The sequence below is a fragment of the Haliotis rubra genome, unplaced genomic scaffold (genome assembly GCF_003918875.1).
Source record: "Haliotis rubra isolate DU_JTF1 unplaced genomic scaffold, ASM391887v1 Scf890, whole genome shotgun sequence".
NCBI classification, from domain to species: Eukaryota; Metazoa; Mollusca; class Gastropoda; order Lepetellida; family Haliotidae; genus Haliotis; species Haliotis rubra.
This window is the reverse complement of record NW_025767624.1, coordinates 211,544-229,442: the sequence shown is the minus strand read 5'-3', so window position 1 is coordinate 229,442 and position 17,899 is coordinate 211,544. Positions and strand designations below refer to the sequence as shown.

General features: G+C 47.2%; 1 protein-coding gene across 1 annotated transcript; it reads left to right on the top strand.

The window, feature by feature from the left end:
• The first annotated feature begins 6,232 nt into the window (after positions 1 to 6,232).
• On the top strand, positions 6,233 to 11,709 carry LOC124263627 (adhesive plaque matrix protein-like). Its single transcript, XM_046698275.1, has 7 exons — positions 6,233 to 6,390; positions 6,982 to 7,153; positions 9,560 to 9,741; positions 10,037 to 10,369; positions 10,486 to 10,758; positions 10,936 to 11,118; positions 11,163 to 11,709. Exons 1-7 carry the CDS (start codon positions 6,233 to 6,235, stop codon positions 11,707 to 11,709), a joined length of 1,848 nt encoding a protein of 615 aa, XP_046554231.1.
• Positions 11,710 to 17,899: the final 6,190 nt, after the last annotated feature.

The window sequence follows — 17,899 nt, the reverse complement described above, 5'->3', positions numbered from 1 at the left end:
GTCAATACCTTGTACGTGACGTCCAGTGTCCATCTGGACGTCAGCTGGCGTAGGTCAATACCTCGTACGTGACGTCCAGTGTCCATCTGGACGTCAGCTGGCGTAGGTCAATACCTTGTACGTGACGTCCAGTGTCTATCTGGACGTCAGCTGGCAGAGGTCAATACCTTGTACGTGACGTCCAGTGTCCATCTGGACGTCAGCTGGCGTAGGTCAATACCTTGTACGTGACGTCCAGTGTCCATCTGGACGTCAGCTGGCAGAGGTCAATACCTTGTGCGTGATGTCCAGTGTCGATATGGTCGTCAGCTTGCGGATGTCAATACCTCGTACGTGATGTCCAGTGTCCATATCGAGGTGAATGCCTTGTACGTGAACCCCACTCATCATCCAGTCGTCAGCTGGCGGAGGTTAGTATCATGTACAAAAGGGCCACTGATCAGCTGTCAGATGGCGGAGGTCAATACAGTTTCAGTTACCGTAAATGATGCCATCACGTATTAAGATTTTGAGGTTGACTTGTCTTGTGTAAAGCTCAGCGAATTTACTGCATGACAAAAGGCAAATCCCTATATCATACAGTTCAATAAATAAGTCATCAAGCCTTATGAAAGAGTGCACAAGACACCGGCGAGATCCTTACATTGCACCATGAAGTAATTGCAGTTGATCACACCATGGTGACGTCTAAATCAAAACTGCAGAAGATTGGGAAATAATTATCTGTTATCACCTGGTTCTATTCTCTCAGAACATTTTCAATTTATTGTCAATCCAAATCTAACTTTACAGCGAAAACATACTGAAAACATGACATGTTAAATTTAAAATCTTTATTATTAAATGAACTTTTGTTGATTGATTTACGTTGGAAAGAAATTACAGAAAATATCGACAAAAGCCATCTAGCATATACTGGAAGTAGGATAGAAGTGTTACCAGTTGCATCTAACAACGTTATAATCCTGAAAATATCTCATTTCTCTGATTGGCAAGGGGGGTATGAGAGAAAAGGTACTACTTGTCAGTTAGCACTAAATACACGCTACCTTTTGGGATGTGGGGAGAAAATCTATGGAGTCGACACCTACACACGGTCAAGGACGCTGGATGAATTCGCAGCACACCTTTTTCCGGCATCCTAGAGATGCAGACATAGTAACAGGAAGTGATAGGTTTTTTTGGAGGGGGGAGATTTGTTCCTTTGAGTATCATTGGATCTGCTCAAAGTAATACCAATACAATACTGGTAGAAATCCAGCAAGTATTGCTGATGAATGGCTTCACAAACAGTCAGGCCCAACAGTGTGGACTAGAGGGAATAGTCCTTCACGTTGCTCTGTTTCTTCGGTCAAATCACATACAGTCTCTGGTGAACCCTCAAAGGACCATCTTCACCTCAATTAAATGTGGCAAACAAGGACCTCGGTGCAACATTTTCAGACACAAAATCACTTTCCTAAACCCTTCCTCGATATTTTAAGTTTCAGGAACCGCCTATGGGGTTACTTTCTTGTACGAACGATATTTCATGTTTTGTTCTTGTTTCGTACTGGACTATTAACAACCATCAGCATCCATACAAAGTGACATTATGTACTACACACACACTACATCCACAAACCAAACTGGGAAGGTTGTTGTAGTGTTACTAAAAGTATAATGATATCAGTATCTAGATAGATACATATGATGACACAAATTGTCATTTCATCCTTTGGGGAAAGGGCGATGACGTTTGTCTGTTGTCATGTTACGATGCAGTAGAAGTTCATAACATTGAAATGTGTTTAATAAGTTTTTAGTTGTTAGGAATACACCACTGTCCTATCTGATTGTAGGCTGTGATGTGCGAGATGTTATTGTTTCACGTTTTAGTGTCAAGGGTGTCCACAAGCATCGAGAACAACTCAGATTAAGCAAGTATAGTACGGAAACGTGTGGAATCTTTGCATGGCCGTATAAGCGGGTATGCCTCTCTGATCTCAGTGGCTGTGTGGAGATGATACTTTCAGCCTGGATCTCCCATCTGGGGCTACCTTGAAGCAGGACCAGTGATGCTCCCAGATGGATGGTATAATCACAAGCGTTATTATCATTACCATTCCTAATGTGTCTGTAGTACCAGTGTAATCCATTTGCAATAACCTGATTGGTAATTCTGTGTTTGTTGATTTCACACTGAATTATTCTACGCATTAAATTTAAGATAAGCAGAAATTAGGCAATTCATTCCAGTTCTTGCCAATAACTATCAAATAATCCTACATTCCACGAAGTCGGTCTCTATACTAATGTACATATATCTTGATACAATGCAATTAAGGACCTCCTAAATTTAGTAGTAATGGGCTGGGATATCACATAACAATATAGTGATATGATATCTCCTATATAAACAGCACATTGATGTACATCCAATGATTAGTAATCGCTGGCTTAACGGAAGCGAGATTGTGAATAACAGCCTATTTATTTTCTGACAAGCTTCAGATGTACAGTGATCACACTATTGATGTGAGTGAAAGACAGTGTCATTGATGTCCACCGAGGCGGATGTTTGACTGTGACCACGCTTTGTGTAGGGTGTACGCATGTGTGTACAGAGGACGGCGAATAACACAATGAGAGGAAAGGAACACGACGGTCATGTATCAAACTGTACGGCTTTCAAACCGATGGGATAGAATCTCGAAAAGAGTAAATGTTCACCGGTAATACCAAACTAGTGTGTATCCTCATACAACTACTTCACACTGTAACAAACTATCCGCATACAACTACTTCACACTGTAACAAACTATCCGCATACAACTACTTCACACTGTAACAAACTATGCGCATACAACTACTTCACACTGTAACAAACTATGCGCATACAACTACTTCACACTTTAACAAACTATCCACATACAACTACTTCACACTGTAACAAACTATGCGCATACAACTACTTCACACTGTAACAAACTATCCGCATACAACTACTTCACACTGTAACAAACTATGCGCATACAACTACTTCACACTGTAACAAACTATGCGCATACAACTACTTCACACTGTAACAAACTATCCGCATACAACTACTTCACACTGTAACAAACTATCCGCATACAACTACTTCACACTGTAACAAACTATCCGCATACAACTACTTCACACTGTAACAAACTATCCGCATACAACTACTTCACACTGTAACAAACTATCCGCATACAACTACTTCACACTGTAACAAACTATCCGCATACAACTACTTCGCGCTGTAACAAACTACCCGCATACAACTACTTCACACTGTAACAAACCAATGTGTATCCGCATACAGAAGACACAAGTCAGAAGACAATGGCATGCGTGACTGAGTGACTGGACTGCCTATTCCTTGTAATCTGCAGATTGGGGATTAAATGGTCATAAAGTTATTATTGTGAAAGAAGCTTTTTGGAAAGAGTGATTGAGTGTCAGTTCAGTTAAACAATTGAGGACGGATAATGTTTTGAATGAAGTGGGAAGTTTAACTTATTTGAGAGGCATTGAGAAGTTAGGTAGTACAATAATTTACAAATTGTATGGACAACAACTACTTGTATTTTTTAAGTGCGCCATTTTTATACAGATTCCTGTTACCGTTAACCTGCATGAAAGGGTTCACGAATCTGTACGGAAACGCCCTACTCACGAAATATACGTACTTATTATCCATAAGATTTGTCGTTATTGTGGGAAGTGTAGGTTGAAGAACTTGACAATTGATTTTCTATACGTGGCACGAGTGACGTGATGTCGGTGAATGATCAACAAACCCGTAGATACAGATGACGATATTAACGCCTAAACTGTGTTTGACTTACAGTAACTGCACAATATGAGATACTGGTCCTGGGTTATGTCCAGTGCGTGCTATCAGGTGACAGGTGTAGAAGATACTGGAATACAAGGCGCTGGTTTGTAACGTTCCGGAGGTTCTCACAATGACCAGTCCTGTCGCCTGTGATGAGGTATGTGTACAACTCGGCCCACTTACTCCATGTTGACGTGTACAAGGTCAGCTCCGTTGAACACTTCTGGGGTTTCAAACCGAATGTAATTAGCTCATAAATCATGTCAGTATTGTTACAGTAACAATTCAATTCGTTAAGCAAGGTTGACGTTGTTTCTATTAAGGTTCAATATCCTTCCAATCAAAGCAGTAGCGTGGAGGTGACTGTGTGTGCGTCTGGTCTAATCTGGAATCTTACAGCTATGGACTCATCCAATACGTCCTGGAACATTCTGGGAGCTATTTAGACTACACAGCGGGCAAACGCATGCTTCTGTCATCATGGAACATTCTGGGAGCTATGTAGACTATACAGCGGGCACACGCATGCTTCTGTCATCATGGAACATTCTGGGAGCTATGTAGACTATACAGCGGGCACACGCATGCTTCTGTCATCATGGAACATTCTGGGAGCTATGTAGACTATACAGCGGGCAAACGCATGCTTCTGTCATCATGGAACATTCTGGGAGCTATGTAGACTATACAGCGGGCAAACGCATGCTTCTGTCATCATGGAACATTCTGGGAGCTATGTAGACTATACAGCGGGCAAACGCATGCTTCTGTCATCATGGAACATTCTGGGAGCTATGTAGACTATACAGCGGGCAAACACGCATGTAGACTATACAGCGGGCAAACAGCGGGCATGCTTCTGTCATCATGGAACATTCTGGGCGGGCAGCTATCATGGAACATTCTGGGAGCTACTATACAGCGGGCAAACGCATGCTTCTGTCATCATGGAACATTCTGGGAGCTATGTAGACTATACAGCGGGCACACGCATGCTTCTGTCATCATGGAACATTCTGGGGAACATTCTGGGAGCTATGTAGACTATACAGCGGGCATCATGGAACATTCTGCATGTAGACTATACAGCTTTCTGTCATCATGGAACATTCTCTGGGAGCTTTGTAGACTATACAGCGGGCACAGACTATACAGCGGGCACACGCATGCTTCTGTCATCATGCATTCTGGGAGCTCATCTCACAACATAACGTCGATACGGCCGTGACGTGATTTATCACCCTGGATACCCAGTGTAAGCCTTCTGTTGTTGGTAATTCACCAGCGATATTATAGTCTGCTAACATTCGTTTACTGAAAACAGCAGTGTTTGTGTATTAAAATCAACTCACTCACTCAACAGTCCTTTGAAACCGACACGTTGTCTACATACATTCAAACCGACGTCTATACTATTAAATCTGATCGTGTATTTCAAATCCGATGTAGTAAGCATGTATAGATCCAGCAATAAGCCCATAGATGTTCTGTAAGGTGTACGATGCTAGCAGTGTCTGCCGAAGAATGTCACAGACATGATTAGTGATTAGCCCCGTGGCAGGGAGGCGGGTTTGTTTGGCGTGCGATCACAGAGCGTTTACACAAGTCGATTTAAACCATCCGAGAATAACGACGTTCGCATCAACTGCCATCTTATCCTGGTATAGGGTCCATCTTCACTGACACCCCTTCTCACTATAGAGATGTATCGCATAACGCCCGGTCTTTTGGTATATTGACATGGACTGTCAGTACACGGACACTATGTTAAGGACCAGACAACAATTACAGTTATATCGCACATGATTAAAACTGAAGTCATTGTGTCCGGGGCTTCATTCACAACTTCCCATAACTTCCACTCGAGTCCCCCCGTCGCCACAGAGGCCCTCGCCCTCGCCCTCGCCCTCGCCCTCGCCCTCGCCCTCGCCCTCGCCCTCGCCCTCGCCCTCCCACGTCGCCTCGCCCTCGCCCAGACCCCATCGCCTGTCGCCCAGACCACCTCGCCCGTCGCCCTCCCCCATAACCATCACTCTCCATATTACCATCACTTACCTTCCCAATCACCAACTCTCACCATCCCCTTCACTTTCCGCATAACTTTCACTCACCACCCCCAACCCCCAACCCCCAACCCCCCCCACACCCCCCCACCCACACCACACACACACCCCCGAACACCCCATCGACCCTCCCCATCACGATCATACGTCCCTCCATATTCATTCTCCCCATCACCTATACTCCCCACATCACCTGTCCTCTCATGCTAAGTCAAGAAACAGTATTGTACCGTAGTGGCCTTGTTACCTTGTTAGTGGATATGCCCACGGGTCCCGTGAAATGACCATCTCCATCAGGGGGACGTAGGTGGCGCCACGTATGATGTCGGGGTCTGCTTGGGGTATCGCCGGGACATCAGCTGCCAGGGGTATCTTCCTGGCGGGAATGGCTCTTCATCTGCGCAGCATCTCATCCCATGCGCTGGCGTTGACGTTACATCGAACACGGAGATACAGGAACATTGGCGTCTGGAACAGCTGGTCGGGCGTTATAGTCTTGTATACTCTCGTCACGACATTCCTTTACTTGGCGCCTTTAGTAGTGTCTGTCCACTTAATACCATGGCTACCCTATACATTTTCAATAGTTGGGATATAAATATGGGCTCTTGAGATATGATGCTATTTATAGCGTATATTTATATTACAATTGATGCGAACGGAGCAAACGTTATTACTAGGTTTCAGGAAGTTAGTGTAAATTCAGAATATAGGCTACTACAGATGCGTTCAGTTCTTAAAGCCAAACAAATCTTGAATAGTGCTTATATCCAAAGCTTTGACAGATACGAAATAATGAATGTAAATGACTTCCAAACGTTCCTTTATGAATGGTATAGCAAGTCTGTTACTAGTGGCAGATATGATGATACTTGGATGAACAGATATAGAAAACAACGGTGTTGCTGGTGCGGGCCTCATCAAGCAGCTGATCTACTACAAGAATAGAAACTGATCAACTACTTTACCGGAAGGGCTAACACTAATTGGGCCAACTAATTGGGCCAACATACCACCTGGGATGTCTGACTGCCAGCTCACGACAAGCTATATACCTGCTTCACCCACCAGCCAGATTCAAGCGGTATCGGTAACAGCTGATATCGGCAACTTGTATCAACAACTGGTATCCACAGCTGATGGCGGCAACTGGTATCAACAACTGGTAACCACAGCTGATATCGGCAACTGGTATCAACAACTGGTAACCACAACTGATATCGGCAACTGGTATCAACAACTGGTATCCACAGCTGATATCAGCAACTGGTTTCAACAACTGGCATCCACAGCTAAAATCGGCAATTGGAAACCACAGCTGATATCGGCAACTGGTATCAACAACTGGTAACCACAGCTGATGTCGGCAACTGGTATCCACAGCTGATTTCAGCAACTGGTTTCAACAACTGGTATCCACAGCTGATATCGGCAACTGCTAACCACAGCTGATATCAGCAACTGGTTTCAACAACTGGTATCCACAGCTGATATCGGCAATTGGAAACCACAGCTGATATTGGCAACTGGTAACCACAACTGATGTCGGCAACTGGTATCCACAGCTGATTTCAGCAACTGGTTTCAACAACTGGTATCCACAGCTGATATCGGCAACTGCTAACCACAGCTGATATCAGCAACTGGTTTCAACAACTGGTATCCACAGCTGATATCTGCAACTGGTATCAACAACAGGAACCACAGCCGATACAACTGGTATCTGGTATCCACAGCTGATTTCAGCAACTGGTTTCAACAACTGGTATCCACAGCTGATATCGGCAACTGCTAACCACAGCTGATATCAGCAACTGGTTTCAACAACTGGTATCCACAGCTGATATCGGCAACTGGTAACCACAGCTTATATCGGCAACTGGTATTAATAATAATAATAAGTGCATCTATATTGTGCTTTTTTCCATCCGTTGCGGTTGCTCAAAGCGCAGGTATCAAGGATAGTACTTAGAGAAGAGATGGATTTTAAGTTTGGACTTGAAGACAGCTAAAGATGGGGAGGTTTTGATATCAAAAGGAAGACAGTTCCAGAGAGAAGGAGCACAGAATGAGAATGATCTCTGGCCGAAGGATTTGAGATTGGTCCTGGGGATGGTAAATACAAGTTGATCATTGTATCTCAGGTTTTCGCATGAAGTATATTTCTGGAGAAGACACTACCTGTCTATTTCGTTAAATAAATTACCATTACGGATCTGAGAATAACACATGGCGCTTTAAAGTAACATTTGTAAATGTAGCTCTTTCAAACATTTTAGGTGAAATCTATAGAATCTTTGCCAAAGATAATCCTCAGTGCGTCCCCTTTTTTGAGAGAGAATGTATACCTAGCCGTTCAGAACAAGGCATCACATATTCACTCGCTTAGCAACAAACACAACAGACAAACTACAGCGAACGATTCTATTAAGTAATACATCGTGTGCTTGACTTGTTTCGAAGCGCAAGTTTAACATGCTGAACTGTTCATGACCTCCATACTATCTGGAGGGTGTGTGTGTGTGTGTGTGTGTGTGTGTGTGTGTGTGTGTGTGTGATATAATCAGTCCCCTGGCATGGAGCATATAGCTGCACCGGTGTCTGATAGGACAGATTAACGCTGGCACTATGTGGGGACTTGAATCATCTGAACGTGTCTTCAGTGTCAACTCAATTAAATAGGCAACTTCTATCCGTAACAACGTATCCTAGATAATTACCCACGCTGTATATATGGCGTTCAGGAGACGGTGCAGGAGCTGGCATGGGTTGATGCAGGGAGCGTCAATAACTGGTCATCCAGATCCTGTGGTGGTCCTCGGGGACATCCCACGACTGGATAGTCCCACTGCCGTCATCAGCAACTGAACGGGACGAAATACATCGTTGTGCATAATCCATCAATTATCTTGACTTATCTGAGCCGATACCTCCAGACGTGCTGCACTAATGGGAGCATCTGAGGGGACATCTATCACGACCTTTACTGTCAGCAATGAGGGGTAATTGTCTAGTCCGGCTTGAGAAGCACTAACACGACATGCAGCAAGTTGTCCAGCCTTTTCGGGCAGCAACGCCTCCACGATTATTTCTACACCCCATGTAACACACATGTCTGACAGGCCTTCAGGTCATCGGTTGTGCATTGTATTTTCTTGATAAAGTTTTCAACTTGATAACGGAATACAATACCAGCCTGAATGGTCTGTCTGAGGAAACACCAGGTTATACGGTAATACATTGTACTCCACCAGCGGGGTAACTCCCCTTCTTCAACACATGCATTGCAATTACACTCGGATAATTGTAGAATGTAAATTCACCACAGTGTTGGCGGGCTTGATCAACGACCACTGTATAGCAGTTGCATTAAACAAGACATGAAAGACAACAGTGAACTTCACATCTAGAAGGTACAGACACTGAAGTCCATACCTAGGATGTAGAAGACACTGCAGTCCACACCTAGGAGGTACAGGACGCTGAAATCCACACCTAGGAAGTACAATACGCTTAAGTCCACACCTAGGAGGTACAAGACACCGAAGTCCACACCAAGGAGCTACAAGACGCTTAAGTCCACACCTAGGAGGTACAAGACACCGAAGTCCACACCTAGGATGTAGAAGACGCTGAAACCCACTCCTAGGAGGTACAGACACCGAAGTCCACACCTAAAATTTACAAGACACGGAAGTCCACACCTAGGAGGTACAAGACGCTGAAGTCCACACCTAGGAGGTACAATACGCTTAAGTCCACACCTAGGAGGTACAAGACACCGAAGTCCACACCAAGGAGCTACAAGACGCTTAAGTCCACACCTAGGAGGTACAAGACACCGAAGTCCACACCTAGGAGGTAGAAGACGCTGAAACCCACTCCTAGGAGGTACAGACACCGAAGTCCACACCTAAAATTTACAAGACACGGAAGTCCAAACCTAGGAGGTACAAAACGCTGAAGTCCACACCTAGGAGGTACAAGACGCTGAAGTCCACACCTCGGAGGTACAAGACGCCGAAGTCCACAGCTAGGAGGTAGAAGACGCTGAAACCCACTCCTAGGAGGTACAGACACCGAAGTCCACACCTACAATTTACAAGACACGGAAGTCCACACCTAGGAGGTACAAGACGCTGAAGTCCACACCTAGGAGCTACAAGACGCCGAAGTCCACACCTACAATTTACAAGACGCCGAAGTCCACACCTAGGAGGTACAAGACACCGAAGTCCACACCTACAATTTACAAGACGCTGAAGTCCACACCTAGGAGGTACAAGACGCTGATGTCCACACCTACAATTTACAAGACGCTTAAGTCCACACCTAGGAGGTACAAGACGCTTAAGCCCACACCAAGGAGCTACAAGACGCTTAAGTCCACACCTAGGAGGTACAAGACACCAACGTCCACACCAAGGAGCTACAAGACGCTTAAGTCCACACCTAGGAGGTACAAGACACCGAAGTCCACACCTAGGAGGTAGAAGACGCTGAAACCCACTCCTAGGAGGTACAGACACCGAAGTCCACACCTACAATTTACAAGAAGCTGAAGTCCACACCTAGGACGTACAAGACGCCGAAGTCCACACCTAGGAGGTACAAGACGCTGAAGTCCACACCTACAATTTACAAGACGCTGAAGTCCACACCTCGGAGGTACAAGACGCTTAAGCCCACACCTAGGAGGTACAAGACGCTTAAGTCCACACCTAGGAGGCACAAGACACCGAAGTCCACACCTAGGAGGTACAAGACGCTTAAGTCCACACCTAGGAGGTACAAGACACCGAAGTCCACACCAAGGAGCTACAAGACGCTTAAGTCCACACCTAGGAGGTACAAGACACCGAAGTCCACACCTAGGATGTAGAAGACGCTGAAACCCACTCCTAGGAGGTACAGGACACCGAAGTCCACACGTACAATTTACAAGACGCTGAAGTCCACACCTCGGAGGTGCAAGACGCCGAAGTCCACACCTACAATTTACAAGACGCTGAAGTCCACACCTAGGAGGTGCAAGACGCTGAAGTCCACACCTAGGAGGTGCAAGACGCTGAAGTCCACACCTAGGAGGTACAAGACACCGAAGTCCACACCTACAATTTACAAGACGCTGAAGTCCACACCTAGGAGGTACAAGACGCTGAAGTCCACACCTAGGAGGTGCAAGACGCTGAAGTCCACACCTAGGAGGTGCAAGACGCTGAAGTCCACAAGACGCTTAAGTCCACACCTAGGAGGCACAAGACACCGAAGTCCACACCTAGGAGCTACAAGACGCTTAAGTCCACACCTAGGAGGTACAAGACACCAACGTCCACACCAAGGAGCTACAAGACGCTGAAGTCCACACCTAGGAGGTACAAGACACCGAAGTCCACACCTAGGAGGTACAAGACGCTGAAGTCCACACCTAGGAGGTACAAGACACCGAAGTCCACACCTACAATTTACAAGACGCTGAAGTCCACACCTAGGAGGTGCAAGACGCTGAAGTCCACACCTAGGAGGTGCAAGACGCTGAAGTCCACACCTAGGAGGTGCAAGACGCTGAAGTCCACACCTAGGAGGTACAAGACACCGAAGTCCACACCTACAATTTACAAGACACTGAAGTCCACACCTAGGAGGTACAAGACGCTGAAGTCCACACCTAGGACGTACAAGACGCCGAAGTCCACACCTCGGAGGTACAAGACACCGAAGTCCACACCTACAATTTACAAGACGCTGAAGTCCACACCTCGGAGGTACAAGACGCTAAAGTCCACACCTAGAAAGTAGAAAGTCAACTGGGACAAGTCTGGTATTTTGAGGAACACGTCAGGTAGGACAGGTCCGAATTTGCAAAGCACTCATTCAACAAATCCGTTATGGTGGAGAAGGTAACATGGCAAATGCAATACGCAAAAGTCCATATCTGACAGTACAAGGCCAGCTGGGAAAAAGCCCAAGTCCGAAACTATTGACAACCACATCTGATAGGAGAAGCCAGATACTATGAAACCCTTGTGAGGCAGAACAAGTCCGATATTACCAAGTCCACAAGTCCATTAAGGTGGAGATCGTATCTGGCAGGCCCTGTCTATGAAGTGCATATTTGACGGGATACTACTTATACAATGAATCTCACATCTAGTAGGAAAAGTCCGACACAGCGAAGACCATATCTAGTGGGACAAGTCCGACAAATTGAAGCTCATATATAGAAAAACAAGTCCGACACAGTGAAGACCATATCTAGCAGTACAAGTCCGACACAGTGAAGACCATATCTAGTGGGACAAGTCCGATACAGTGAAGGCCATATCTAGCAGGACAAGTCCGACACAGTGAAGGCTATATCTAGTGGGAAAAGTCCGACACAGTGAAGGCAATATCTAGTGGGACAAGTCCAAGACAGTGAAGACCATATCTAGCAGGACAAGTCCGACACAGTGAAGATCATATCTAGTGGGACAAGTCCGATACAGTGAAGGCCATATCTAGTTGGACAAGACTGACACAGTGAAGGCCATATCTAGCAGGACAAGTCCGACACAGTGAAGGCCATATCTAGTGGGAAAAGTCCGACACAGTGAAGGCAATATCTAGTGGGACAAGTCCAAGACAGTGAAGACCATATCTAGCAGGACAAGTCCGACACAGTGAAGATCATATCTAGTGGGACAAGTCCGATACAGTGAAGGCCATATCTAGAGGGACAAGTCCGACACACTGAAGATCATATCTAGTTGGACAAGACTGACACAGTGAAGGCCATATCTAGCAGGACAAGTCCGACACAGTGAAGGCTATATCTAGTGGGAAAAGTCCGACACACTGAAGACCATATCTAGTGGGACAAGTCCAAGACAGTGAAGACCATATCTAGCAGGACAAGTCCGACACAGTGAAGACCATATCTAGTGGGACAAGTCCGACACAGTGAAGGCCATATCTAGAGGGACAAGTCCGACACAGTGAAGACCATATCTAGTGGGAAAAGTCCGATACAGCGAAGACCATATCTAGCAGGACAAGTCCGACAAATTGAAGCTCATATATAGAAAAACAAGTCCGACACAGTGAAGACCATATCTAGCAGTACAAGTCCGACACAGTGAAGACCATATCTAGCAGGACAAGTCCGACACAGTGAAGACCATATCTAGTGGGACAAGTCCGACACAGTGAAGACCATATCTAGTGGGACAAGTCCGACACAGTGAAGGCAATATCTAGTGGGACAAGTCCAAGACAGTGAAAACCATATCTAGCAGGACAAGTCCGACACAGTGAAGATCATATCTAGTGGGACAAGTCCGATACAGTGAAGGCCATATCTAGTGGGACAAGTCCGACACACTGAAGATACAAGACACCGAAGTCCACACCTAGGAGGTAGAAGACACCGAAGTCCACACCTACAATTTACAAGACGCTGAAGTCCACACCTAGGAGGTACAAGACGCTTAAGTCCACACCTAGGAGGTACAAGACACCAACGTCCACACCAAGGAGCTACAAGACGCTTAAGTCCACACCTAGGAGGTACAAGTACAACACAGAAGTCCATATCTAGTGGGACAAGTCCGACACAGTGAAGACCATATCTAGTGGGACAAGTCAGACACAGTGAAGGCCATATCTAGTGGGACAAGTCCGACACAGTGAAGATCATATCTAGTGGGACAAGATCGACACAGTGAAGATCATATCTAGTGGGACAAGACTGACACAGTGAAGGCCATATCTAGCAGGACAAGTCCGACACAGTGAAGATCATATCCATTCGGAAAAGTCCGACACAGTGAAGATCATATCTAGCAGGACAAGTACGACACAGTGAAGGCCATATCTAGTGGGACAAGTTTTTGGGCGTATAAACTGCCTCCGTTCTTTTGAATTGATGTGTTTATTTGTATCGGGCCCACAATCTGCTGATGTCAATATTCTGACGTGTGGCCAACCGAAACATGCCTTTGGCACGAAAACATCCAGCACGTAGCAAATATGAGATCATCAATACTGTTACGTCCTTGATTAAATGTGTTTAACAAAGTGTCTTTGAGCCGTTTGTTTCCAGAGAACAGTATGCGTCCAGGGAGTCTGTTACAATAGTACATCTGGCATACCCCCCACTGCTGTCCGGGGCCACGTAGTTCATTCCTGCCACAAAGGATTTCTTCGAAAATATTGTTCAATCACATCACCACGTCTCGCTGTCACCCACATCACCACGTCTCCCTGTCCACCACAACATCTTCCCTCACATCACCACGTCTCCCTGTTGACCACTAAATCTTCCTTCACATCACCATGTCTCCCTGTCCACCACAACATCTTCCCTCACATCACCACGTCTCCTACTCCACCACAACAGGTTTCCTCACATCACCACGTCTTCCTGGCCACCGGAACATCTTCCCTCACATCATCACGTCTCCCTGTCCACCACAACGTCTTCCCTCACATCACCACGTCTCTCTGTTTACCACAACATCTTCCCTCACATCACCATGTCTCCTTCTCCACCACAACATGTTCCATCACATCACCACGTCTCCTTGTCCACCACAACATCTTCCCTCACATCACCACGTTTCTCTGTTCACCACTAAATCTTCCCTCTCATCACCACGTCTCCATGTTCACCACAACGTCTTCCCTCACATCACCACGTCTCCTTGTCCACCACAACATCTTTCCTCACATCACCACGTCGCCCTGTCCACCACAACATCTTCCCTCACATCACCAGGTCTCCCTGTTCACCACAACGTCTTCCCTCACATCACCACGTCTCCTTGTCCACCACAACATCTTCCCTCACATCACCACGTCTCCCTGTCCACCACAACATCTTCCCTCACATCACCACGTCTCCCTGTTCACCACAACATCTTCCCTCACATCACCACGTCTCCTTGTCCACCACAACATCTTCCCTCACATCAGCATGTCTTACGGTCCACCACAACATCTTCCCTCACATCACCACGTCTCCTTGTCCACCACAACATCTTCCCTCACATCACCACGTCTCCCTGTCCACCACAACATCTTCCCCCACGTCACCACCTCTCCCTTGTCCACCACAACATCTTCCCTCACATCACCACGTCTCCCTGTCCACCACAACATCTTCCCTCACATCACCACGTCTCCTTGTCCACCACAACATCTTCCCTCACATCACCACGTCTCCCTGTCCACCACAACATCTTCCCTCACATCACCACGTCTCCCTGTCCACCACAACATCTTCCCTCACATCACCACGTCTCCTTGTCCACAACAACATCTTGCCCCACATCACCACGTCTCCCTCATCACCACAACATCTTCCCTCACATCACCACGTCTCCCTGTCCACCACAACATCTTTCCCCACATCACCACGTCTCCTTCTCCACCACAACATCTTTCCTCACAGCACCACGTCTCCCTGTTCACCACAACATCTTCCCTCACATCACCACGTCTCCTTCTCCACCATAACATCTTCCCTGTCATCACCAAATCTCCCTGTCCACCATAACATCTTCCCTCACATCACCACGTCTCCCCGTCCACCACAACGTCTTCCCTCACATCACCACGTATCCTTGTCAACCACAACATCTTTCCTCACATCACCACGTCTCCTTGTCCACCACAACATCTTCCCTCTCATCACCACGTCTCCTACTCCACCACAACGGAGGAGGAGGAGGAAGGAGGAGGAGGAGGAAGGAGGAGGGAGGAGGAGGGAGGAGGAGGAAGGAGGAGGAAGGAGGAGGAGGAGGAGGGAGGAGGAGGAAAGGAGGAGGAGGGAGGGAGGAGGAAGGAGGAGGAGGAGGAGGAGGGAGGAGGAGGAAGGAGGAGGAGGAGGAGGAGGAGGAGGAGGGAGGAGGAGGAGGAGGAGGAGAGGAGGAGGAGGAGGAGGAGGAGGGAGGAGGAAGGAGGAGAGAGGAGGAGGAGGAGGAGGAGGAAGGAGGAGGAGGAGGAGGAGGAGGAGGAGGAGGAGGAGGAGGAGGAGGAGGGAGGGAGGAGGAGGAGGAGGAGGAGGAGGAGGGAGGAGGAGGAGGAGGAGGAGGAGGAGGAGAGGAGGAGGAGGAGGAGGAGGGGAGGAGGAGGAGGAGGAGGAGGAGGAGGAGGAGGAGGGAGGAGGAGGGAGGGAGGAAGGAGGAGGAAGGAGGAGGAGGAGGAGGAGGAGGAGGGAGGAGGAGGAGGAGGAGGAGGGAGGGAGGAGAGGGAGGAGGAGGAGGAGGAGGAGGAGGGAGGAGGAGGAGGAGGAGGAGGAGGAGGGAGGAGGAGGGAGGGAGGAGAGGAGGAGGAGGAGGAGGAGGAGGAGGGAGGGAGGAGGAGGAGGAGGGAGGAGGAGGAAGGAGGAGGAGGAGGAGGAGGAGGAGGAAGGAGGAGGAGGAGGAGGAGGAGGAGGAGGAGGAGGAGGAGGAAGGAGGAGGAGGGAGGAAGGAGGAGGAGGAGGAGGGAGGAGGAGGGAGGAGGAGGAGGAGGGAGGAGGAGGAGGAGGAGGAGGAAGGAGGAGGAGGAGGAGGAGGAGGAGGAGGAGGAAGGAGGAGGAAGGAGGAGGAGGAGGAGGAGGAGGAGGAGGAGGAGGAGGAGGAGGAGGAGGAGGAGGAGGAGGAGGGAGGGAGGAGGAGGAGGAGGAGGAGGAGGAGGAAGGAGGAGGAGGAGGAGGAGGAGGGAGGAGGAGGAGGAGGAGGAGGAGGAGGAGGAGGAGGAGGAGGAGGAGGAGGAGGAGGAGGAGGAGGAGGAGGAGGAGGAGGAGAGGAGGAGGAGGAGGAGGAGGAGGAGGAAGGAGGGAGGAGGAGGAGGAGGAGGGAGGAGGAGGAGGAGGAAGGAGGAGGAGGAGGAGGAGGAGGAGGAGGAGGAGGAGGAAGGAGGAGGAGGAGAGGGAGGAGGAGGAGGAGGGAGGAGGAGGAGGAAGGAGGAGGGAGGAGGAGGAGGGAGGAGGAGGGAGGAGGAGGAAGATGTTTATTTGTAGAAAGGCCATATGACCCAAAGTACAAATGTACAATATAACATAAGATTCTACAGAGTTACTTTCTTTTAGTTTTATACATTCAAACACATGTTTAAGAAATTTAGCAAGATTTAACAGAAAGGTGTTATTATTTGATTGGCACAGGTTTGAAACATTATTATGGTTACCACTACTACAATTTGGGATGAATCGCTTTCTCTCTGTTACAAAATATACACACAATCATACAGTACATGTCTTTCATTCAGCATTACATTACAGTGTTTACAAATGTAGGAATTATTAGTAAAGACATTTTTCTTACTCAGATATCCACTTCTAAATAAAGTTAATACACGTCTATGCTCATGGGAACTAATGTTTAACAAATATTTTCACAATTAAGCAAAGACTTATGAGAATTATAAAATGCGAGAGAATTACTCTGAAAGAGAATAGTGCCAGTTCTGATAAGCACATTCTTTAACACGTTGACTAAAGATACGACTTCCTGACAACATAGCAGGGACTACCTCCTGACAACGCAGGGATCCGTTTGCATAAATCTGAGTAATTTCGTAACTTAAATTTAACGTGACAACATAGCAGGGGCTACTTCCTGACAACATAGCAGGGACTACCTCCTGACAACCGTTTACTACTACATACATAGCAGGGACTACCTCCTGGATACAGGGGCTGCTTCCTGACAACATAGCAGGGACTACTTCCTGACAACATTTACTACTAGGGACTACCTCCTGACAACATAGCAGGGACTACTTCCTGTTTACAACATAGCAGGGACTACTTCCTGACAACATAGCAGGGACTACCTCCTGACAGCATCCTTCAACCGACAACATAGCAGGGACTACTACCTGACAACATAGCAGGGACTACTACTCAACCTGACAACCGTTTACTACTACATAGCATAGCAGGGACTACTTCCTGACAACATAGCAGGGACTACTTCCTGACAACATAGCAGGGACTACTTCCTGACAACATAGCCTGACA

What these genes read in the sequence shown, in the direction of transcription:
- LOC124263627 (XM_046698275.1), top strand. Translation starts at nt 6,233, where the DNA reads ATGTCGGGGTCTGCTTGGGGTATCGCCGGGACATCAGCTGCCAGGGGT. An exon ending in CTTAAGTCCACACCTAGGAG is followed by an intron (nt 9,742 to 10,036) that starts GTACAAGACACC and finishes GTCCACACCTAG; the next exon opens with GAGGTACAAGACGCTGAAGT. An exon ending in CTGAAGTCCACACCTAGGAG is followed by an intron (nt 11,119 to 11,162) that starts GTGCAAGACGCT and finishes GTCCACACCTAG; the next exon opens with GAGGCACAAGACACCGAAGT.